Source organism: Ischnura elegans, chromosome 11 (assembly GCF_921293095.1).
Source record: "Ischnura elegans chromosome 11, ioIscEleg1.1, whole genome shotgun sequence".
Taxonomy (NCBI): Eukaryota; Metazoa; Arthropoda; class Insecta; order Odonata; family Coenagrionidae; genus Ischnura; species Ischnura elegans.
This window is the reverse complement of record NC_060256.1, coordinates 91,614,635-91,640,169: the sequence shown is the minus strand read 5'-3', so window position 1 is coordinate 91,640,169 and position 25,535 is coordinate 91,614,635. Positions and strand designations below refer to the sequence as shown.

Genomic DNA, 25,535 nt, shown 5'->3' with positions numbered 1-25,535 from the left:
AATAGCAATCATCTTTCTAATTCTTTTCACGGCGATTTTCGGAAAATCGTTTCTGTTGAATCTGTCTCAATATTTGGTTTCTAATAAATGTTAAAGCAGGAGATAAGTGTGAAATTAATTCAGTGACATTTATTCCCGAATAATATCCCTTTATTTATCAATGCCTTCAAGTATTGTTCTTATTGTTCTACTTTGGCCAAAAATATTATTAATTCGCAAATGTATATTTTTTCCGATCGAACAAAGTAGTTAGTTGAATGTTAATGACGTTTTAAATCCGCTTTTTTATTACCTTTGTATTCCGTCTATGTACTGCGATTTTCGTTTTAGACTCCTTTATTTTTTCAGCTTATTAAAGTATATTCAAGATTATGACCTATTCTTGTCTCTAGAGGTACTTCAAGCCTCAAATTAAATAACGCCATAACCTCTCGCGAATTTCCTTCTTCGTTTAACCAAAATGGATCAGGAACCAGGTAATTTATCGAACAAAAATTTGCTTCGGGCCTCAAACCATTTTTTAAGATTGAGGAATTTTTCTCGGGTTCTCAACCAGGTTAATTCAGTCTTATTGGCCGACGTTTCGTTAGACGACTTACCTTCCATTTTCAAGACGTGTTACACAATGAATGTCCAATTTCAAGCTCACAATGAATGCACAATTTCACGCAATCCAATGATAATAATACATAAATTTGCGTATTAGCAATATTTTGGGCCAAAGACGGCCTGAACAATACTGGAAGGCAATGTTAAAGGAAGTGGTATTATTCGGAAAATAAGTCACTAGAGTTATTTTATGCTTAGCCTGGAGATTTATTATGTTTGAGAAACCAGATTTGAAATTATACTTTCGTTGAGTAACTCGCCCCACACGAGTAAAACGAGAAGAAATCCTCAATATTATCGACATGGATAAATTAAAATCGTTTGTAATTTAATCATAATTCGATGACTGAGAATAAGACATTAAGACACTGTAAGTGTATGAGTTTTACTTTTACTTCTACTTAAATTTTACTTAAATTATGCGAAACATGATTATGCAAAAAATTCACCATTACGTAGAATGTGTAAGGCATATAATAAATATTGTAATTAAGTCATTTTGTTTCAGCAAAGAAATGAGTCTTGTAAGGCTCTAATATTGCTAATTAACTATGACGACTAAATTTTATGTGTTTATTCTAAAAAACTGGGATTGTATTTTGGTACTCGCTTAGCTCGCTGGGGGGGCTCTGCCCCCCCTAGGCCCCCCCGAAAAAGGCCTGCGGCCTGTTACGCTCACTGTGGGAGGTCTTACACTTTTTGTTTGCTACTTGTTACTTAAGGATCGTTTACTTTAAAGCTGGCTAGCTTAGGTATAAGCGATATTTCCACTTTCACGTAAAACGAGCGCATGGTACGTAGGCTACAACATGAATGTAAATATTTATAAAGAGAAAAGTTTTTCTGAGGGGCTAAAAAAGTAAAATAAATTTCTACGAGTTTCTTTAACTTATTCAATTCAAATACAAAAAACGTTGAGACCACGTTCCACTGCAACACCCAATGCATACGTAATATCATAGCATAACGACTTTACGAATTACAATGAAAAACACGTTTATTAATTATTTTCCACAAAACTCAACCAAATTCTTATATCATATACGAATAAGATGTAACAGCTGTTCCCCGCTTCGTAAGCGAATTACGTAGGGACTGAATATCAATATCTAGAAACAAATGCGCCTTAGCATGAATTGGGGCTAGTATGACGAATTTTATCGAAATATTATTGATCCTGATCGCGAATGATTTCACTTCAGAAATAACTCTATTTAAAGTTTTAATGAATCGGGATACACAAATATCTCAGCTTTAATATCCAACGCAATGCGCAATAAATCTGGTGAGTAACGGATCACAGCCTTTGGTGTACAAGACATTGTGAATGTCAAGATTTCGATAATTTTCACAGTTGAATAACTTAGTCACTCAAGGAAACGTGATTTTCGCAAGACAAATAATTGAATAAGAAATACCTTTATTTGCACTTATCTTCCATATTGTATTATTCACTCCTGCAGCTCACGGATAACATTGTACATTAAAAAGGAAATTAACGGAAAAAAGAACGTGAACAAAAATAAAAAGTTATCACCATCACAAAACACGATAATAAAATCATTTTTACCAACCTATATTATGTAAGACTTGTTTAAAAGTCTTTCTACTACAATCGTGTATCGCCAACAAGATATGAACTATAGTCAACAGCACGAATCATATTTCTAATATGGCATTTAGAGCACTTGTTAACTTTGAAATTAATAACCACCACACTCTCGATGTAATATACCAAAAACAACAACTAATTTCTTACCTTACATTTCTCCGCTTTTGATTTGAATGCGCTTTGATTTAAACAGATGTTTGTTCTTGCGGAAAGAAGACGCAAAGAAATAGACACTTCAATTATTACTTTCTTAATTTCCTACCTTATATTTATCAGTTTTTCGTTTCATTTCCTTTATCTTCTTTCCCAATTTAGCTCCTCCTCTTTGCATAAACAAATATGTTGCTATGATGGTTCGTTTGTATGACTGCCGCGCCGCCATTGGAATTTGGTGGCCATTTTTTGAACTAATCCCTATACTCACTTTTAATTGAATAGACGGATAAATAATTGTAAATTTAGTGTTTTCATAATTTTTCCTGGGGTTTCAGACAATTTTAGAGGGGGTCTTCATTAGACTTTTTGCCGTATCTCGTCTCGTTCACCCCAAACATTTGTATACGTGAATGAATGAATGAATGAATGAGTGGTCGTTAAGGGGCTTCATGTTATATAGATTAGTTTATATACTTTCTATCAATTGTTTTTCCTGTAATTATGTTGTTGGGAAAACAATAAAAACCAATAAACTAATAAATAAATAATGAATCCATTTCTGGAAACCAAGGGGCGTGAATAAAAAGTAATCATCGCTCTTCACCATAGAGAAATTACTAAAAAAAATATTCCTGGTACGCAGTGATTCATTCAGACGTCTTCATAACTCCGTCAATGACCTTGCATAATTGGTCGCATCATCCGGGCTCATATTGGCCCAGTATATTTCGTGAAAAATGCGCGCGAGTTCCGCATTTGATGGATAAACCTATACGAACACTTCCCCGCTCGTCGCGCATTTCCAGGAATGCAAACGCATATCACTTTTCGTCACAAGGATTGATGCATTTCATTGTTACCGTCGCAGATGGGTGGCTTGAACGCTACAATCCGACTGTGGACGTTTTAATCAATGGCCGCCCACCCTTCCTATACATATCGGATGCTCCAATATGCGCTCGCCGGTTGAGAGAAATGGCCGGCTGGCTCCATTACTTGCGAGTGGACATTACATTCGTGATGAGCGGCACCCTTTTGAATCAGGTGCCGTCCGCGGTCCGTATATCATTAACTTTAACTTCCCGCAGTATTCATTCAATGCAGTAGGGAGGTGGCCATCCCGTACTTTGCCACTTCATGTAGGTTAGGTGAACGATCTGCTTTAATCAAACCCAATTGCACATCCAGTTGAGTGGTCGCAACTTTTATTTTCTCTAAAAGAAAAAAATATCTTGTTCGATTTGATGGAAGACAGTTATTCCGTATCGATCATGCAGAGTCTCCACCTGTATTGGAAGCATGTAAAATGAAATAGCTGCTGGTATTAATTTATGATCAGGTCCATGGGGCTCTGTCTTCATATTTATTACCTCTCTATGCATGAAAAGAGGGAATATCGGTGCGTTATTTTGTACGTTTATGTGTACATCACCTACTAAATGGTAGTTATGGTGACCATGGTATTGGAGGATTGAAAAATGTACTTGCGCATACGATTTCGTTGCCTAGAAACTATATTAGGGTACTTTTTCTTAACATAAATTATATTTCAGGAATTTGAATTCATGTTTCGGCCCTTGTGCTAAAAGGTATTTATTGTCTGTCCATCTTTTTTATTTTTATACCGCACTCTATTGAAGTTAAGTCTCTATTCATTAAACGCATCCAAACGTGACTCCCATAATTACAGTAAACCACAGTATAATGTTATTTAATGCAGTATATAATAATATATATTAATGGGAATATTTTTTATCGTGTAAGTAATTGAGCAATGTGGTCGCCGAAACATGGAAATAGTGGGAATTTAATTAAAATCTCCACATAATTGCATTTTTAATGGAGTGAATTGCTAACGGACGCATTGCTCTTCTATAGAGTATCGTTTAAAATCCCTCTGAATTATATACGATTCCATCTCAAATAAACTAAGTATTAAGTCTGTTTTATTTCACTTTCTTATTTCGGTTTCCCTACAGCTCTGGACGCACGCATAAACTTTTCTCGTTCTTCGGTGGTGAAGTAGTCGAAAATTGTGATCATTTCAGAATCTTCAGCCAATCTGTTTATCCTATTGTGTGCACTCTATGTGCTTTGTAATTTAAATTTACTGTATTATGTTATCTATTCTTGGTTTTATCATTGTGTCAATATAATCCTTACCCATGTTTGAATCATGTTTTAAGGGTTATACCTTTCTAATCTTTACTATTGGTCAAATAACTTCTTTTTCTTTATATTTTTTTCTCAAATGGGTGAGAGTGTTTACTAAACACCTCTGTTTTTATGGTTAACGGATATTTTAGTTTAAGTTATCTCCGTCTGCAGTTCAGGTATTTCACAACATAACGTTATACTGCCTCAGATACTTACTCCATTTCGCCATATCTTGTACTCTCTGTTTGCTCCAGCTTTCAGAGTCGCTCTTGGAATCGCTCGTGGACCACCGCAATAGTGACCGATTGCTTGCTTTGAACAGAGGTTTCCGCCCGCACACATTTAAATAATTGTTCTCGTGAATCAAAGCGGATGTCTCGTGCGTGGCGCTCGAAAATCAGGGCTCGACCTATTTCCCGCCCGTTTGTTTGCGCGGGAGTCGTCTGCGCATGCGCCGTACGCAGCGTGCTCGCTCTCAGTCAAATGGGATAATGGAGAAGTGCTCTCATTCTTGTGCACTCTGCTGCACGACTAACGATGCCTGATGAACGTGAGTGAGGGAAGCTAGAGCTACGATATTTTCCATCGTTAAGGGGAGAGAAAATGCCATGCGACATTACGAGTATGATATAAGTACTATGGTTTCATCATAAGATCGTGTGAGTAAAGTGGAATATCTTGGGAGAATTGGAGAAGGAAGAAGTCATGAAGACCTTAGGTTAAAAGATGAAAATTTAATCGGCCACGTCGTGAAACGTGATGATCTCCCAAAAATTATCGGTGTAGGATTAGTGGCAGGGAAGAATAGAAAGCTTTGGATAAGATTTATTGGGCAGGTGGTGTAAAGCGGAAGAATTATATATGTGTTGAAATATTAGCTGATATAAGAATTAAGTGTAGAGCTGGGTCAATAATGTGATTTATGACTGCTACTTGTGATGACTATTTTGATAATGAAAGTAGACTTTTATTATCGGGGTAAAATATCATTGCAATTTGCCTAGGTAAATAAATTGATATGATTCACAGGTTTTAATGAATTGCCTGATAAAATAATTTGTAATTGTAAACGCCCTTAGCAGTATCGGGTGGTGTGCATACTTAGGTATGTCATTGTATGCGGGCGAATTTCATATGTGTAAGGCATCTTTCGTCTCAAATATTAAGGAAATACTCCTATTTTGGACATTTTCCTCGCACTGTGGTATATTAGTAGGAAGTTAGGCAGCTGAAAGATATTAGAAGTATTTACTTGGGAATAGAAAGTAAGTTAACTTTTGCCACGCTCAGAGTTAAATTACTGTAATAGATGTTACATTTGAGGCTTACCTATGTTTGTCTCATAGATCCGACAGTAATGACTGAGAATATTCATCCGTTATCTTTTTTCCCATGTGTACAGGTTTTACTTCCAAAGCTTTTTGTAATGGAGCAGATATGATTAGCTTCTCCTTTAGGGTATCAAAACAAAAGAATACCACGTCCATGTCTCTTTTTTTTTCCCCCGACAAAATATTGGATACCGAAACGATTGGTTCATATTAAACTATGTTTTTGTTTTTTATGCATCATTTATATCACTTAGGGCATTTTTCCCTTTGCTTTTAAATTGTGAGCTATGATGGGTATAATAAAATTTTTTTTGGAGATTTACAGCTTTCAATGCGATATAATGGCTCCATTTTCTATTTAGAAACGAGGTAAAAGGGAAATATTGTTGACGATGACGGTTGAAGGTAGCGTATCTCAATTGACCTGGGTAAATGCTTTCCGATTCAAAGGTCACTTACGTTGTTCCAATTACGTGGGGATTTTCTCCTTGAAACTCTGACACCCGCTTTGCTGGCATCTGAAGAGTCCTCCAAGTTTCATCCTTTGCACGGGGACGTGGAGGGCATGAACTCATAGCTTTTTTTTTCCTGGAAGAGCTCTCTCTGGCATCCAATGATGAGATGATTTCTCTGCCTTGAATCCCACATTTCCTATATGATTTTTCCCTTGCCAGCCCATCTATATATGCAGACACGCGCAAATGAGGGAAATGAGTTCGCTATTCGTTAAATGTATATTTAAATTCGTCAGTACTTTTCATAATCTACTTAAAATTATAAAAACGATAAAAATATAAAACGATAGTTGGCCGAACTATCCGTGTGAATGCATGTCCTGACAATAGTTGACGTAGTTCCGAATGTTGCCACTTTATGATAGTTAGGCGCTGGGATACCGGAAACGGAAGCGACAAGAGAAAGACGAAAAGCTCGTGAAGCTCTATTTTTTTCGTGGATTTGTCCTAGGAAGGTAGAATATGGGCGGAAGAAAAATTATTCGGTTAATACACGTTGAACACAGTAATATCTTGTCCCTGGATACCTCAACAGCTTCGCTTACCGTCAATTTCCCGTTCACTTTAGATGTCAGCACTAGGGGGCAGCACAGGTTTTAACAATCGTCGTGTTAATGCACGATAGTTCCGACAATCGCTGGAACAATCGTAATGTGAATGTGGCAAAAGACGTTGAGTCGGACATCCCTCCCTTTCTCCCGTCACGTGACCTTCTCAACTCTCGTCACAATTGCGCATCCTCTCGTGACCGTTTCAGTTGAATCGTCAGAGGGCGCCCTGGTAATTACGGCAAACCCTTCAATTAACAGGACGAAGCAGCACGCGCGTGCCTCACGGCGACAAGACAAGGCACGCGATCATTCCAAGACTAGTTACAATGGATCCCATCGATAATTTTGAATGTTTTGCGGAATCTTTATTTTTTACGTTCTACAGTCAGAATTTTTCCCCCTGGCTGTGATGTGAGTTTCTAAATTACCAGTGAAAATTTATTGTCCAGCAATAGTCTTGGAAAAGCGCGTTTGATTTGCGACTATTGGCTGGATAAAAGCGTCTGAAAGAAACATTTCCGGGGGCGTAGGCAATTATTACTAATACAAATTTCGCCCTTTCTATTAGAATAAAGTTTTGTAGTCAAAGAGTGGTCCAATTTTCTCAGTTTAATAATGAAAACAGATGATACATGTAATCACATACTGTATCCTAAGTTTATTTACTTTTGAGTTTTTTTTAAGAAAAAAGACAGTTAAGTGTAACTGATTACCATTTTATAGAACAATTAACACCCCCATTGTATTACTGACCGAGTAAAAATTTATTTAATAATGTATGTGTCCCTATAATGCAAACGAATTTCTTGTCTCCTCCCGAAAGTATCAAAGAGAATGATACAGTGAAATTTTTTCAAGGATATGAGGAACTCTAAAACAGACGGTGTCGTTTCAACGGTTTATTCATGGGAACAATTAATGAAGTTGGAATGCACGATAAACATTGATAGTGTTTTATTGTCAGCCCCCTTTTTATAGCCCCCTCAAAAATTCGCTATGGGTGTGAGGAATAATGTGTCAGCCTTGTCAATTTTCCCCGGAGTGTCCAGATATCGAGATTAGAGTTATCAGGGTTCTGATGTTGATCATATGGCTACTAAAATGCTTAAAAACTTAAAACTCACTACTTATAAAATTTCCCGGGGCAAGATCCCTGGTATGCCCCCCCCCAATATTTTTTGTAAGCTTGTAAGGCGCTGATGTGGAAGACTATAAATCCGAAAAATATTTTAATTGCGTTAAGTGCAGCTAGCAAAGCTTTTTAAGTCAATTTGTTTCCCAAATCAATGAGTGAAGTTATTTCTGGAAATTATTTTTCCAGCAGAATTGATCTAGTCTTGCAGATATGAATAAATCTCATATCATGCATAGGTAGCGACTGTTTTCGTCGTATTAAAAGTGATAATTATTCTTGCTGAGACAATTGCTTGTTATTAATTTTTTTTCTACTTTTTTTCAGACCTCGAGTGATGGGAACACGACAACAAGCACCCTCTCAATGGTTGCGACGAAAGACGACGCTGGAAAATTCTTGACTTGCAAGTCGGAGAACCCGATCCTCTCAACCGAGCCACTGGAGGACACCTGGACGTTGGAGATTCAATGTGAGTACTTACCCTTTCATTGGTCCATTTAAACATAGACTCACGTGTTCCCTCTTACCTTTTTATCAGTAGATTTCTGCCGATGCTGCGACCTTCATACTATATGGAAGCAAGTGTAGTGAGGGTAATGCATTAACGTCACAGAACTGGTATTGCTTTAATGTATGCAATGCTGATTAAGCTCAATTACTTAATGCACAATTAGTCTTTGAGACCAGTCATGAGAGATCTTTGAGCGAGTATTAAATATGCGATTGAGCAACCTCATCCCTTTTGAGATTGATCGTTTCAGACAATTAAACTAGATCGTTTCGCATATTTTCGCCGTACCTTAATTATTTAATGTTATTAGTAATCTAGTGTATTAAATTAAATTTTGGGAAGGCTGGATAACCGAGAAAAATCGTTGTCTTGGTAACTGCATATTGCATCCAAAATTCGATACCTCCACTTCAAAAACGCTCGACAATCGCCCACAAATCCACTCATCTAGCATTATAAGGGCTACATAGATGAGCGGCTGTGATTCGGTGGGCGATTGTTGAGCGTTTATGCAGTGGAGGTATCGAATTGCATTGTTTGCGTTGCCATAGCTCGCTAACTAAGGAGTTTGCAAACCCATTTTTATAGGTCAAAAGATGCTTAAAATTGTACGCCTTTCATCTCCTGAATTATTTCAGATTCCTCCTGAAACTCCCTCTGCATTTATTCTGTCGAATTTAGCTTTAAATGTAGAAGCTTGCGGGGAAAATCTTTTATGCCTCGTATGGTTTTCAGCGAGGTTATTGGTTTGTGCTGTCGCGGATTTCTCGTTCCAGAGGGAGCCTTTTTGGCTTAAATGACGGTTTGTCACATTTTTCACTGGAACCGTCTTGTCACCCTAAGATCGAGATTCGAGAAAAATCACCGGCTCTTTCCTTTGCAAATGCGCGTCGAATTCCTCCTCGGAGCCGGCCTCAGTCCTCCGCGTTCCCGAGGAAAGACGAATGGGAACGCCCGGGAAGAGCGTAGAAAGGTTGGCTTCGGGTCACTAGAAAAATCACTGCCATTTGCTACGGATACTCGATACCGCTCCCCTAGGAAGGTTCAATGGGCAGATATTTCTGCCTTCGGTCGAGGCTAGGATCGTCACCAACATCCTAGCATCTCCAACTCGGCATAGAACTAAAGACGTCAAGTAACACGTGACGTTCCTTCTAAGAAATGAGGTAAAATCCTCGTGGAATAATTATAAAAATGGAAGGGAATAATAATATTGTAATAATGACATACACTGTTAAAATATACGAATGTATTTTTCACGATCAATTCATCAGAGGTTCCTTTAGTCCGCCACTGCAATAGTTGTCGCTCCGTGCGCATTAAAATCAGATTTTAAAAATTGCCAATAGTGGCGCTACGAGTCATCAATATACACTTATCATTACACGGCAGTAATGTATAACAGAGCCAAAAATTACACAATCCTTACATATAACGTATCCGAGACAATTTTCAGCGAAAAAAAGCCCTTTTTCACCACGGTTAATGGCGAAAGTCACTCTGAACGAGATACCGCTGCCTAGTGACGACACCGAAAAAATGGCGACACGGTAACGCAAAACGCGCGAAACGGCAACAGATATAGAGCTCTATGGCCATGTTTTTGTGCCGAACCCCCATGTTTTTTTCCTTTGATGGAGTCCATTTGGTTTTTTTTTTTGATAGAAGACGGATTGTTGCAGTCGTCAAGGGGAACGTGGTATCCTAGTGAGGAGAGCGCATGTTTGCTAAACGAGGTTCAATGATTGGGTGTGGCCTTTGGTCACCCTCATACAAAGTCCTTAAAGTATGACGTGGCACAGGGGAAGGAACTTACTCCCCCGCCTACCCTGAACGTTCGTAATTCAAACATATATGGCTCAGTTCGGGGCGAGCTTTACCCTCACCAATCCTAACTAACATTAGGGTTTGGGTGAGAGAAGGAATGATTGTCTGGTTCCAAACCGGCTTGGACCTCGGCCATAAAATAAATTTCAAAAATACTTAAGATGAAACGAATAATTATTAGGATATCATGGTAAAAGAAGCAATTGAAATTATGCTAGAGGAAATAAGCATCATTAGAGGCAAAGGCATCTTATTAAATAATAATTAGAGTATCATAATTAATTAATAATGCACGAAAACAATAATGGAGAAAAAGTAATTTAGGGCACTATTAATAAACAAACAAAATATCGACAAGAATTTGGCTCCACATTCTGTCCCTGAAGACGAAGGCAGGCTCAGCCTTCGAAACGTTGGGATGATGCATCCAAAACCACACCCGCTGAGAAACCAGATAATTATTCCTTCAAACTATTAGCATGGAAATACTCAAATTCTCTTCGGTGAGTGAGTTTATAGTTCTTTACGGCATCTTTATTCCTCACACAACATGCTCGATGTGGAACGGCGCGCGTTCACTGGGAACTGTTCCTCTTCTTCTTTTGCTGGAAGATACTGACCACGTCACGTGCGGAATGTGAGGTCGTACTTTCTGTGCCCTCAGCGTTTTCATTCTTTTTTCTCTTTGCCTGGTCTCGGTCCAGCGGTTAAGGGCCGTTCGTTAGCCGACCCTGGCCATGTCCTATCAAGTTTATCGCGGCCTGATTGAGCGATCAATGTCACCTGGGTCTTCGTTGAGGTTGGATTTTTTTTTATTTTCAAGAAAGATTTTTATCTTGATTCGGGCTCTAAAAAAGAGTGATATGAACGCCTTTCGAAAAATAAATAATCTTATCTTTTTGTATTTAACTTATTTTCATTATATTCTTTTATTTGTTTTTATATTTATTATCGTTCATCCTAAACTTGCCGTTTTGCTCAATTGCTAAATCGTGGTATTGACTAATTCTTTTCAAAAATTTATCATAACTTCCTCTCCACCTCAAGGGGAAAAAAACTGCGTAAACCTTGCGGAGTAAACTTATTACTAGGTTTTATATTCCAGTTGATGAATTCTCCTTGGTTTAAAAGTATGCATACACATATCTCTACCTCAGCCTAGAATGTGTAGTTTTTCGCTTGTACTAAGGTGTAGGACCACTTCAAATAACAAAATCATTAAGCAAAGTGAATTCACTGTGAAATTCTGATAATTGTGGTGCAGAATTAAAAAAAAATACTTTCCCATTAACTGCATTAAATTATAAATGTCTCATGTATTCAACCTCTCAAGTTCTAGATGTACTAATAATTCATCAGCTTATTATATTTTGTGCCTCTCATGACGACATTGCATCATTTTTAGTTCCAAAGTGATTGTGAATATAATTAACTGATTTTGAAATGGATATCTTGCTATTACTACTCGTATTGGAAGTGCACTAAGATGTTATTGTAATTGGAAGATACAGATTCCGGTACAAAAATTAGTTTTAAATGTAAATTTGGATACTAAGATCTAGGTATTAGCCGAATTTTCAAGCATCCTCAAAAAGTTGCTGTTTTTACTTTTTTGTATACTTCCAAGAATGTAAAAAGAACAAACAATATAAGTGCCAAGAAGTGCCAATTTCGTTTCGTGGAGTATCCAGTCTTCAAATCTCATTTTCTACGGTGTAAATTGTGCTCCTAGTTTATCAAATAAACGAGACTGCACCATAAAACTGCGTCACTCTTCTGGCTGACCGTTATTTTTGCTGCGGCGTCAAGCTTTTTCTTTTTTTTTTATCCACGCCGTCCCCCCGGCCCAGTGTGCCTGCCTCCCGTTATAGTAGTACGTTCCCCTTATCGTCTCTAGGAAACTCTAATCCTTCCTTTTTCCTCGCGTTCTTCAACCTGGACCTCCCATTGTTTCCGCTCCTTTGTCCCGAAGTCCAGGAGCCTCCCCCCCGAGTCCTTTTGTCCAGATATCCGCGCTCTCCTCGGGTATTTCCGTTCGGCGTTTTATAGAATCCACGGAGGAAGGCCTCTCTTCTCCACCAGATAAGTTTCGATTTATCTCTTCCGCCACGGACGGGACTTGGGAGCATTAGAAGAGCTCTTGCATCATCTCGTGATCTGTGACTGCATCTGCATTATACTCTCCATGCCAACCCTGAAGTGTATGGTATGATAACGGGCGTGTTTCTTTTTATACGTCCTCTCAAAGTGATGGAGGAAGCATAGGGTATTGTACGACACTCAGGAATGAAGCAGCCACTCATGCAATGAGACAGAGCATGTCTTAATTTTATTTATTACATTTTCTCCATGAAGCATCGCACCGTAATTAGATGAGAAATCAGCATACTGAATCACGATGGCGAATTTGGACCTGACTATTTGTTTACACGTATTTTTTTCCTATTTATTTGAATCGAAATGTAGATTGATAAGTTCATCGATAAATGCTTTGGATTTTTATTAGTCTCCACACTGGAGCCGTGCTATGTGATAACGGGCGTTTTTTACGACCTTCATAGTGATGGTTGAGACGGGATAACTTTCCAGGATTTATGAAGGAAGAACCCAGTCTTTCAGTGAGAGGACGATTAATCTACTTACTCATATCCTATTTTTATAAAAAATATATATCCTATGATTAAAAAAGATTATTGAATAATTAAATTTGAAAGCCGAATTGAACGCAAGACGTGGCCCCCACCTGTGTTCTTACGTACATACTTGGACTTGCTAAAGCATTGCACCCACCCTTATCGCGTGGTGGTAAATAGATTATCATTTTGATGCTCTGGGAAAATGCCAGGCATTGCACCTAAAAATGTGGAAACATTCTTATTTACGCTTGCGTAATTCACCGGGAAAGGAATTTATAAGCATGTATCTGTTCACTGCGGCATAACTTCGTCAAAATTTTTAATATATCGTGGGAAAACTAAGTAACTGCTTTGGTTGGTCGGGGAACTGTAACTGTTTGTCTTTTCCACCTGATCCTTTGTTATGTTCCATTTCTCCTAGAGTAATATCCTTCGTGCTGTTTTTTATGTGTCCACTCATATTATATCACATTATCATTGATAGTAAAAATTAGTCTACCACCTGAATTACTTCGTAGGTGTTACGCTGCCTATTTCCTTGGAATTAAGCAATTGCCTATTATTACAACCCTATATGCTTGTTTCATCTCATTGTACTTAGTGATAGTTTTAGCTTAGTAAGGGAAAGAATTCAATGACAGTTGTTCCATTTTTTTAAATTTAATATAGCGATTTCATTGATAGCCTAAAACATTCTTACCGTCGAAAATACAATCCCATCTAATTGTAATTTCTGAAACATTCAATGTATTTCAATTCAGGTATTCATATATTGGTGAAAAATGTGTATTATTTTGTAACTTAGGACTTCAAAAAAGAGAAGTTAGTAACTTATAAATGGATTTTTGTATTGCGAAATGATTAATTGCAGAAATATATCTGATTACCGTCGCAAATGAAATTAAACCTGATTGAAATTGCTGTTGCTGTTTAGTTACCTCATCAAATGTGTGCTAGTGTTTAATTCACATTAGATATGAGTGGGTTGGAAGCCAAGTGATTTCTCTTTTCTATTCAGAGTTAGGTACAGAAATTAGGAATAGAAAGCAAACGAGACCAATTAGACATTTACTAGTGCATTTGACTTTCCACTCGATGTCAGAAAAGAGCAGAAACTCACTCGTTTCCCATGGCAACCACGTTTTTGTGTATTTATTCTAACAATTAACTTTACCTAACTCTGTTAAGAAAAAAATCACTTGTACCCCTTGGCTTCCAATCCATTCATATATATTTTAAATCAGGGAATCATAAAAGAGCGAAAAAACATGTGTATTATTTCGTAACGTGGGACTTAGAGAAAGAGAATATAGTGACTGGTATGAATGTATGTAGAGGAGTGTAGGAGACGCCTTGAAAAAAATTGCATCTGTGTGATTGGGGGACGTACTATTCGCAGTCCACGTCCGTGATTGGTTGTTCAGATATCGACTGCGTGACATCTTCCTCTTCTCTCTCTCTCTCTTTGCCGATCGTCAGATTTTTTGTGCGCTTCCATTCGAAGGACACGAGTTCCGTATTCCCCCACCTCCTCTTCCCTCCCCTTCCACGCCCTATTTTTTTTACTCGCCCGCAAAAAATAGTAGAATTGGAAATATCGGGAAGGAGTCCGAAGCCGATGGGTTGGGGGACGGGTTATATCGCGACGCGGAGGGATACAGATAATTTTTATTGATGTCTCCGCGTCCGTTTATTTATTTTTTTCTTTCTCCCCCCCGCCTCCATCTCCTGTTCTCTTTTTGAACCTCGTCTCCGGAGCCGGCGTGCGTTGTGAGACCGTTCCCCTATGGAAATTTTGCCGTGTTCCATCCCCTGTGGAAATCGACCAAAGTGTGTTCCCTCATGCTACAATGAATTGACGATTTCTCCGTAGCGGTGAAAGGCTTTGCAGTTTCTGGCCAATAAACAGAAGAACAGGCATCGAGTGCGAACCTCAATTGACGTCAACTTAAGGAACCTTGCTCCGTGTAGGTGCCTTGATTTTGATGAGAGAAAATTTCTTTGATTGACCAATCATTTATGCATTTTTGAAAGATCGTTCTTGCCTATATTATCGTGCTTATTTCAGTTTCATATTATCTTGTATTGAATAAGGCGGTGATATAATTGTATGGAAGCCAGTTGTACCTAATTTAAAGTTTATTTAGCGGAAAAATGCTAGACTGTTTTATTATGCTAGGCTAACATCAGATTAAGGCTGAACGCATGATTTTAAAGAAGTCATCTCTTTGATATGCATGAGGTTACCACATATATTACTATTACCTAAGATTATCAAGCCTAATACCTTTTCAGTGCATTATTCTAGGCTATTCTCTAATGGGGTCATTGGTACACATTACTTGCCATTGAACAAACTTGAACGCATATTTAAGCAGTGTGCCTTCACTTATAAACCAGCTATCATAATAAAGCAGCGATGGGTGCCAACGTATCTCTTCATGGGATATTAAAGACGCATGTAGTCTAATTTAATGCGAACCTTTTACTTATTTTTAGAGGTATTTGCTACAGATCGATTGATTTGTTTGAAACTCCGTCAGTTGTCACATTTTAATGATATATTTTGAGTTAGGGAATTTTTTTACACATGGAATTATTGTCCTCTTGACCGTCATGTCGCGAACCTATACTTTAAAAATACACCTTCGCTGAAACAGTGACTACTTGTTATACATTGCCTTTGATTTGATCCTTCTTTAACCGTTCTCACTGTTCAGCATTTAAAAAAATCGTTTGATGTTGCTCTCTAGCGAACTAGTTTCTTCACATCTTAGGATATTATCACACGACAATTCTTTACGCACATTTTCAGACATGGCTTCAATGACTTCTCTCTGACATCATCTGTGAACGGATTGCAGCAATGATAGCTATCAGAGCCCTAATTTCCATAATTTGTTGCTGCTGCGTATTACATTACTGAAAACGCACAGTAAATGACTTTTGGCTGAGACACAAGTGACGACGACCCTGAATCATTTGATAACGAGCATAGTAAACATAAAGGACGCCTAAAATGAGCGCGTTATGCATGAAATCATGGCTTAAACACCCATTTGCCATGTCTTTGAAAAGCACAGCTGAAAAGATCACTCTACTGGACTGGATATGAAAAAAAATCGTGTGATTTAGGCTTAAGTATTTCTTATACTTCACATTCTTCACTGCCTTATCCATATATCTTATCCCTGATACTTCCTGTACCATTTGTGCCATCTTGCTTTCCCTCAACGATTTTCTTAAGCAAGCCGTCATGTCTGACGATTATTGACCATTCATGTTGTTAGGTCTCCTTGAAGCTATCATAAGGATCTTTTTATGTGCCACTACAATTCCACATTTATTGCGTTGTCATTTCAACCCTCCTTTAATTAAATGTAAGGTTTAAGTGTGAAATTTATCTGTTCCAGAATCCATTATGCATTGACGTATTCATGAGAGTTTTTCGGTTTCAACTCTTCAGAGTGAAAATTGGTTTTCTTACGTAGCCACTTTTAATTGAGGTTAGACGGAGAACGAAAGTCGAGACTCTCCTAATCGATTATAATTACTAAAATATATCTAATAAACTTATTTGATTAATCATTTATACAGGTTAAATTTAGCTTTTCCAATAAGTTTACTATGGACTAAAGTGACTTTTTTTACAATTTTCAGACAAAACTTCCCCTTGAGCTTTTTCCGAGCTTCACCTCTGCACTGATTTCCGCGAGGTTTTTTTTTGTTTCGCCATCGTTCAAGGTGAATGAAATTTCGATGTCATTGTTGGCGGTGACTTTTGTATTCTAAAAAAACAACTGAGCGACGTGCATGCGAGTTCACTTTGATTGAACTAACCTGGCTGGGAAACAGTCGTACGTACTCGTCGCTGGGAAACAAATTTTCATTACTTTACCATCCTTGCGGAAGACTTTGACACTTATTTGCAACTCGGTCATGGCGTGCATGAGAGAGAGAGAGAGGGAGAGGGTTTGGGGGGAAGGAGGAGGAGTCGTCAACAGTTTTTTTTCTTCTTTTCCTTCGAGTCATCCGAAATCTTACACTCTCGGTGAGACTTTGCGCGAAAAGAATTATTGCCTTAGGAAGCGAAAATAAGGAGAAGATAAACTTGCTACCGTCGTCGGCGAGTTTGGCCGCGTTTCCTAAGGGTTCCTTTTCATATTCCGTGCGCACACAAACTAACACACGAACAGAAGCATTCTCGCTCCGAGGAGTAAAAAAGGAGTGGAGTAGTGGAAGGAGCTGCAGGAACAGTTGTGTGTGCAATGTGAAAAAAAGTGACGCGCGGAGGAGGAAGATCCATTCTCTCCCGTATCCCTCCGCCTCAGAAAGTAGTTCGTGAGTCGGCCGCTCTCACAACTTCCCGGGCGTATGAGTGAGATATGTGTCCTGCAGCGCCCAAAACCGGAAGTATCCCGCCATTTCGTCTCCGCCGTTGCCTCCCGTCGCGTTTTCGTCGAACAGTTGAGGGTGGAAAAATATGGCGCCGCCCGCAAACAAAACAGGCCCGAGGCAGCGGCGTTGAGGGAAGGAAAGGAGATATCTTGGACCGCAAAGAGCGATCGTCTTCTGTTTTTTTTTGCCTCGGCGTGGAAGGAGAATAGCCCGGGATAACAATCGTAAAGTAAATCGTATAGCGATTCGCATCATGGTAGGTAGGTCTATATGCGGCCCTGTAGCTCCATCGGTCCGCGTTCGAGTCGATTCCTCAATAGCCCATTCTTCCAATCTCGCCTCACGTCATTCGAGTGTGAATATTGAAGCGACTGTTCATTTGCGCGGAAGTTTTTTTGTTAAGTCAGAGAGGTACGGTTTTGAAAACAGGTTAGCTTTGTAGGAATCACTCCTGCATTCTGTTATTGTTCACGCAGTGAAGTGAGCCTCCATGTTGAGGGATTTTAGATAGAATTCCTGTTCGTATGGAAGCTGCTCACTAATTTGGGAGTTAAATATTGCCATCTGTCTTGTTTATCGCAATATTCCATGAATTATCTTGCGGATTTGTGAGAATATTTAATAATTACTAGGCATGATTCTGTTCCGCAGACTAATTGATTCAGTTCCTTTCGGGCTTCTGGCATCGGTTCGCGGTTATGGTTCCAGTCGTGTTTTCAAACCCATTCGATAAATTTCAATTCCCTCAAAGATTCTCATGACGCCACTATGAAAACTGCGTTAAAAATAACACGTGAAGTTATCCCACCAACATCTGGATCAAAATGGTTACTCTACTTAAGTTATGTATCGGAACGCTCGAAAAGTATACAAATCGAATATTTTGCAATGAACTTCGTTGCCTGTCCTCTTTGGCTAATGTGCTAAGTCATTGCTCAAGAAATAGTGGAATCGAAAGCCGAAAAAGTGAACCTACTCACTCATCCTTAAGTAATGATAAATGATGGATAGGCTAATGATTTCGGTAATGTCATAATATTTTTTTACTCCATTAGTTTTAAAATTTCCACAGGTAGTATTTCTCTATGCCTACTTTGTAACGCTCGAAATGGTTTAAACTGACTTATTAGTTTCAGATTGATAAATTTCTTATCAATGAAATAAGACCTTGACCTTGTCTCAATTTATTACATCCCAGCAAATCGTCATGCTTGACGGACGTTGTGCCATACTTTGTACCCCTCTAGGATTCAGGTATGAATGGAGCTCTCTTTGGAATACCTACACCTACTGCATTAGGGATTTAAACGAGAAATTCGGGATGAGAAGCTAACATTTTTGTCATCATATCCACCCGATCGATATGAAATGCTTCAATGGTTGCAAACAAAAAAAACAACACGTAGTTTCTCTTCGACTAAGTCCCGCTGATCTGTAATCGCCAGCAAAGTTTAATGCTAAGGATGTATGTCTATAGAATTTTAAATGCTTTAACCCTTGAATTCAAACAGAACTAGGCAGATTAAGGGAATAACGTTTGATATTATTACAATGCTACTTTGCCAAAGAAGTGGAAAAGGTCGCTATTTTATCCTTCATTTGTTCATGTATTCATTTTGGATGTTCATTGACTTAAAAAAGGCCCTCAGAAAATCATTTGATAGAGTATCCTCTGGCACATATAATTTAGGAAACCAGGTTCTAAAGTAGTTGACAACATATTAGTCAAAAATTAGTTCATAGGAAAATCAGAGTGCTTGACAATCCTTGAATTTTTACGTGGGTTTTGCATCGATTTCTCTGTTTCCTTCCCATTAGAACAGGTGGAATATAAATATAATATTCTACAAGTGAATCACCGACAGAATATCGCCTCCATCCGAAGCAGTTACCCCTAGGAATTTTTTTTCCGTGGGCAGGAACATTTCCTATCATGCTTATTGTCTCTCTTGTTCCATCCACCTGTATTCTGTCACCGTCAATTTCCTCTCTCGAAACATACCCAATGAATGCCCTCGTGGAGGCGAAACATCCTCGTGGAGGAAGAGAAGACGACTGTATTTTCAGAGAGCTCTACTTTTTGAAGGGCAAACGAGAACTGTGTGGAATTTCATGAAAAGGCTGATCTCTACGGCATCGTGGAAGCAAGACGCAACCTTGAAGGTGAACACGCACAAGGGTGCCTTTTTCGTCATTTTTTTCCGTGATATTTTTAACCGGAAAATATTTGACAAACCTTATCTATTTTAGGCGTGATTTTGGAGCTAAATCTATTAATATCCTTTGTCAGATTTTTTTCTCAAATTTTAAAGTTTTGAAAGAAAAAGAATTTAGTTGCCACATCATTAATTCGGCCACGTTGATCCTATATTTAGGTAAAGAGATGTAACTCATGTAGATCTTCGGAAGTCATATTCTAAAGAATATCGATTATATATCTATTTTTCATCATAATGATGCCTTTAATTAGATGCTTCACTTTGTGCTTATGGTATAATTAATTTAACCTCCTTATTTAAACCACATTGTTTTGATTTAACCTGTTAATGCTGTAAATTACCCTATGAAGTCCTATGTCTGCAAATACTGAAGATCATTCGTAGCAATTAGGCAATGCATACTTCGCCATTGGCTGACTAATGATCATTGTTTTTCACTTCCACAGTATGCTTAGGCCTTTATTTAAGTCGTCTTCTTGATTAGTAGTGACAATTTGCGACCATCTCTTCTCTATCATACACGAGAAAAAAACACTCCTTTATCGGATTACTGAGGGAACGTTCATAATCGTGAATGTGTGTTGAAGGTTGCAGACTGAGCACAGTGGCGTTCTCTCGGGGCATAGCTTTACGAAATAATAATGCAAACTAAAAGGGGCATGTTGGAGAAATATTGTGGTTATAATAACAATCATAAGTAATGCCCTCGAACTGAAGATTATGGTCACATTTCCTATAAAGACGTTGCATTTTCTTTTCCGGGGACTCGATGCTGAGTGGCATAAATTCTTACGGAAGATATTATTGATTTGAAAGAAATAAAACTGTCCCAATATGACAATAACGAGCGTGCTCCGCCCGCTCCTAGCGGGCTTCCCCCGCTCTTTTCAATGCAGGTCCACAGAGGGATAGGCGCGTTTCATTTTAAAATGTAGAAAAAAAAGCAGGGTCTTTTGTACAAATTTAACTGGAATGTTCATGTACAAATTGAGGTCAGAGGACCTCTTTAAACATAACATTGGAAGTAATTACACTAACCTCTGTTAAACGCACATGATGACTTATACTTACGTATCAACAGGAAACTTGAATGTGGAATCAGCCGCATTTTGATAAAAGTTATTTAAAAAATGCGAGATATTGTTGCAAATGAACAACTGTATTAGTATGTGCGCCGTTAACGTCAGGAATAGTTACCGGTTTTTGTTTTTTTTTTGTTTTTTTTATTATTATTGAAAAACCAATTTTAGGAACCAATAGCAATATTTAGGAAGTAAGATATGCCGTCGCATATTCTCTGATAAATTCTATGCATTTTGGTACCTCATTTGTAGAGTTTGGTTGCGTGTAAGTTGAGAAAAAGGTATCTATGCAGTAGAAATAATATAGAAGATTGTTTACAAATTGTTTTATGCTTCTAAAATTCGCTCTAAGATATTCGTTGTATAGCGAGAAACTCCGCCACTCGCTCCAGCGCACGAATTATTTCTATAACAATAAAATCGCCGTTAGCCCCTCTTCTTCTTCGTTCACTAAAATCTCTCGACGTATCCGACATTCTTTATTTCTTTCACGGTTTTTATTCTCTTTGTATCGAGGAACTCCTTTTCTCCTATTCGAACCACATCCCCATCCTGCCACTCAACACTTTTCCTTCTATCAATTCCGTGTGACGTATATTCACGCACATTCATTTCATCCCATTCGTCGCGTCGGTTCGAAGAAGCCGTTGCTGAATGTGAGACTATTGTGTGCAAATCCTCTTTATTCTTTATCCATCTCTTGAATATTTCTTCGTCGTATCTTCCCTTTTCTTACTTCATTCTCGATTACTGTTATTTGCCATTTATTTCTAAACATTAATGGATCCCTGAAATCGAATTGGATTCGCTGTAACCATCAAGTACTTGAATGCATAGGCAGTATGTGGAAAGCATGACGTTTACTTATTTTAGACTTTTAGCAAAGGCCAATATTCGCGTTTGGTTTGTCTATTGTTGCATCATGTTTAAGTAGTGTTTAATTCTATTGAATGAATAAGACGTGATAAAAATATTTTGATGAATTTTGTAGATTTTCGTAGTCGTAACATTTACTTCTGGCCAAGACGTGGTATTAATGATGTACGAAGGAAAGTTTGATATCCCTCTTATAAGCGGAAATGATTGAATTTCGCTTAATTCGACCCGGTTTTGGATGGCCAGTTTAGATAATTCTTAAGGCCTGAAAAAAAACCTTAAAGGCCTTATTGAAAATTGCGCAAGTGTTAAATTCCTGATTTTTAATCTGTGTAAATTTACTCCTCGGAAAAAATGAAGGAACTTCCTAGGAATGTATATTTCAACTTTCTTCTGACACATCGTCTTTAATTTTTTGTGCTCTTGAATCGGATGTAATAATTGGGTCACACCATTTTTCATGCAACTGCATCGGCCGTTAAATCTTTTGTATCTGAGCATTAATCGCATCAGTTATGCTTATCTCATGCCCCTTTCATAATTTTGGGGGGGGGGGGGGGGGGGGAGCCGCTGAGGGAAGAAAGGAACCCGCTCAGAGAACGCTGTCGTGTCTATTGTCTCACCTCCTTGATAGACCTGGGGAAATCCCTTTCATTCACACTTTTCCCATCTCTTGAGGCACATATATGCACATATATGTATATACTTCCCCGGTCCCAGTGCCATTCTCGAAATTGCTCCTGGCCCCGCCATCAATCAGTCAGACGTTTATTTATGCTCGACGCGTGAAATATATTACACTTTGAATATTACTCCTCCGGTCGTGTCGCGGAGGGGATGGATTTTATATATTTAATGCACCTTTTGTTCCCATTATTTCCGCCTCCAACCTCGAAAGCCGCCGACTTCAATTGGGTTTGCGTTTTCTTTTGCTTCCCGACGTCCATTTCTCAGATTCCTTTCACCGTGCGACGGGGCCGTGCTTTTTCTTCACTAACCCCCTCACTCCTTACTCCTCCCTTTCCCCCTTCTTTCTGTCTTTTTTTTCTTTCTTTTCTTTCCACGCTCAACCAATCAAACCCGCTCGTCAGTCATTTGTTCAATCTTCACTTCACGTTCCCGTTTGGCCCTTGCAGGAGACGACACTCTCCACCCTCCGCCTTGCAGCCACCTTATACCCTCCCCAACACCACCACCCCCGTGCCTTCCTCGGGAACTACTACCATTCCTCCCTCTCCTCCCAAAAAATGCCTATCTTTTCTCAAATACCGCGACGGCAAACTCCCGCATTACCTTTCGAAACCCAATATTTTTTTCATTGATTCTTCTTAGGTATTCTATAAAGTGAGCGGTATTTTGGGTTTATTCTATTAGGAAATTTTTTATCATCGCTAAGCGCAGATAAAATTGCAAAATCCCCGGAGAGAATCGGAATGAGGTTATCTTTGCCATAAAATAATACAATTTAACAGCATCAGTGAAGTTCAGCGAGGAATATAAGAAGTTAAGTAAGATAGGTCACATATTTTTCTTGAGGGCAAATATTTTGTGCATAACTTCATTAATTTCTATTTAAAATAGCAATAATTATTTTCATTTTCAAATATCATCTAGTTATATCCATACTTGAATAATCTTTTGTACTTCTTTGCAAATACGTATTTTCCCATTAGTGTTGATTTCGAATTGCTTTTATGTCTGAGGACTCCTTTTTGCAAGACTGAAGAAATATCACGCCCAATTTGGTGAAATATGAGTATTTTTACGCCACGAGCAAAATCTCTGAAAGATTATGTAGTTAGTTATCGTATTGTAGAAATAATGCGTACTAAGGTCTCATTCTGGTAAAAATTAGTGATAATTACACGTTAAAAAAAATAGTATTGATGTTTTGAGAAATAGTATTCAGCGTCGTCCGAAAATATGGAAAATGAAAGTATTATCCTCACGTCTTATCATATCACCGTAGACTTTATCGAAAGCCATGACGGGAACCTTAAATACTATATCTCCAATTCGCAAGATTTTACGGATTTACCCTCGAAATTTAATCGAGAAAGCGGTATCGAAGGTGTCTAATATTTCATGATACTGATTGTTGCTGGAAAGGATTAGCAATTTAAGAACTTGTATCCTTCAAAAATTAAAACCTGTTTTAGTTTAACAAGGCAATAAAAATAGCAAAATCAGCATCACAATGGAGTCATTTTCATGTATGTTTTGATCTAGGAAAGAATATATCCATTTTTTAGTTGTATGATATTAGGAATAATGTACTTAATAGATTGTTTTAAATTGTTTTATTGGGACAATGTTAAATTCCTAGTTGTATGAGATGAGAATTAGTGTATTATTTTTACCATGGATATCTATTCTGTTTCTGTTTCTTTGTATTATATACTTCCTGATTCTATGTTACCACCCGACATTATGGTCGACTTGTTACAATTTATGTAATAATAATAGTAATAATAATAATAATAAATAATATTCATAGCGAATTTGATGTTTCTGAGATTTTGGTTGCATGTTTCAGGGTTATATTTATGATACAATGGTAGTAATGCCGTAACTAAACTGAGGGTCCCTCTTAATGAAAAAATTACACTGAAATGATATTGCACTCACGATCATTCTGATATTTTACCGTAAAACTGTATGGAGGAAACCCTGAAGATTGCAAATAATTCACATTTTCTATTTATAGAAAAGATTTTCCTTGGCTTAAGTTGAGAAGAAGATTCAAGATATGTTTTAAAAACAAATATTTTCTCTCGCAAGAGAATTGATAATTCCAACCATGTTGTGTCATCTAAATCTTTTGAGGACACGTTTGACTAAATAAGTGCAACAAATGTGTTGTTATAGTACCGGTTGAAGCGCATGAAACAATGGATTTATTCGGATATTCAAGTCCCAACAATTCTGTTCCGCTTCTTCAGGGACTCAGTCAAAGTGCCTACAACTGCTTCCCCCTTCTTTTCGTCTCAGAACCGCGCCCATTCCCAGAATTCCTTCCTTCCTTCCATGCGTCCCCCCCCCCCCCCACCCCAGATCCCCTTTTCCACGCACCCAAAATCCCTTCTTACTCAAACCAAGGCATTCCTCTTTTTTCCTCCGCATTCTAGCTACCTCAAAGAGCCGCGCTAAACCAAATCGTCCTCTTTGCAATTTTCCTTCAAACCCTCATCCTTCTCGCTTTCCTGCCAAAATCCGTGTTTTATTCCTCTTCCACTTTCCTTTTAGAGTATTTTCTCTTTCTTTTCCTTTTTTTAACCTCTTATTTTCCCACGCATCGCACACCACTTTCAAAACTACCCCCGTCTTGAGCTTAAAGGCTCTGATACTCCCTGGAATTGTTGTTATTTGTTGTCCGTTGCTCTATCCGACGTTTTGTTTCCTATTATTTATTATTTATGTACTCTTATTTCATTGAACATGTATCTTACGATAAAGGCCGAGATTTTTAAAGCAGAGTCTTATTTCAGACACTAAAGTTGGTGCGTTTAGGATTGTATGTTAAACTAATTTTTGGATTCATTTGGCGTCTAGTTTCCTTCATAACATTCTCATTTTAAACCTAGCGTGTCATATGTAACTTGAAAGACCGCAACGGCTAGGTATCCGGTATCCGAAGAAGAATCAATGAAAAATATTGGATTTGAAAGGCAATTCTGAATGTTACCGTTGCGGTCTTTCTAGTGATAAATGACACACTAGTGATATATGACTAGGTTTAAAATGATAGCAGTATGAAGGAAACCAGATGTCAAATGAGTTAAAAAATGATTTATAAATACGATATTTTATTCATCAGCTTAAGCGGCGTCGTGGGTTTTATAATTTCATAAACTACTATTTGCGAATTCTGTGTACATTCGCAATTACTAGATAGTCAGATTTTGTGAAATAATTATATT

General features: G+C 38.1%; 1 protein-coding gene across 1 annotated transcript in view; it reads left to right on the top strand.

Moving 5' to 3' along the window:
* Window positions 1-25,535, top strand: part of LOC124167664 (hemicentin-1) — a 450,985-nt gene that overhangs the window by 140,329 nt on the left and 285,121 nt on the right. The window contains exon 4 of the mRNA XM_046545648.1: window positions 8,391-8,535. Within this exon, the coding sequence (XP_046401604.1) occupies window positions 8,391-8,535 (145 nt within the window). The remainder of the gene's footprint in view (window positions 1-8,390; window positions 8,536-25,535) is intronic.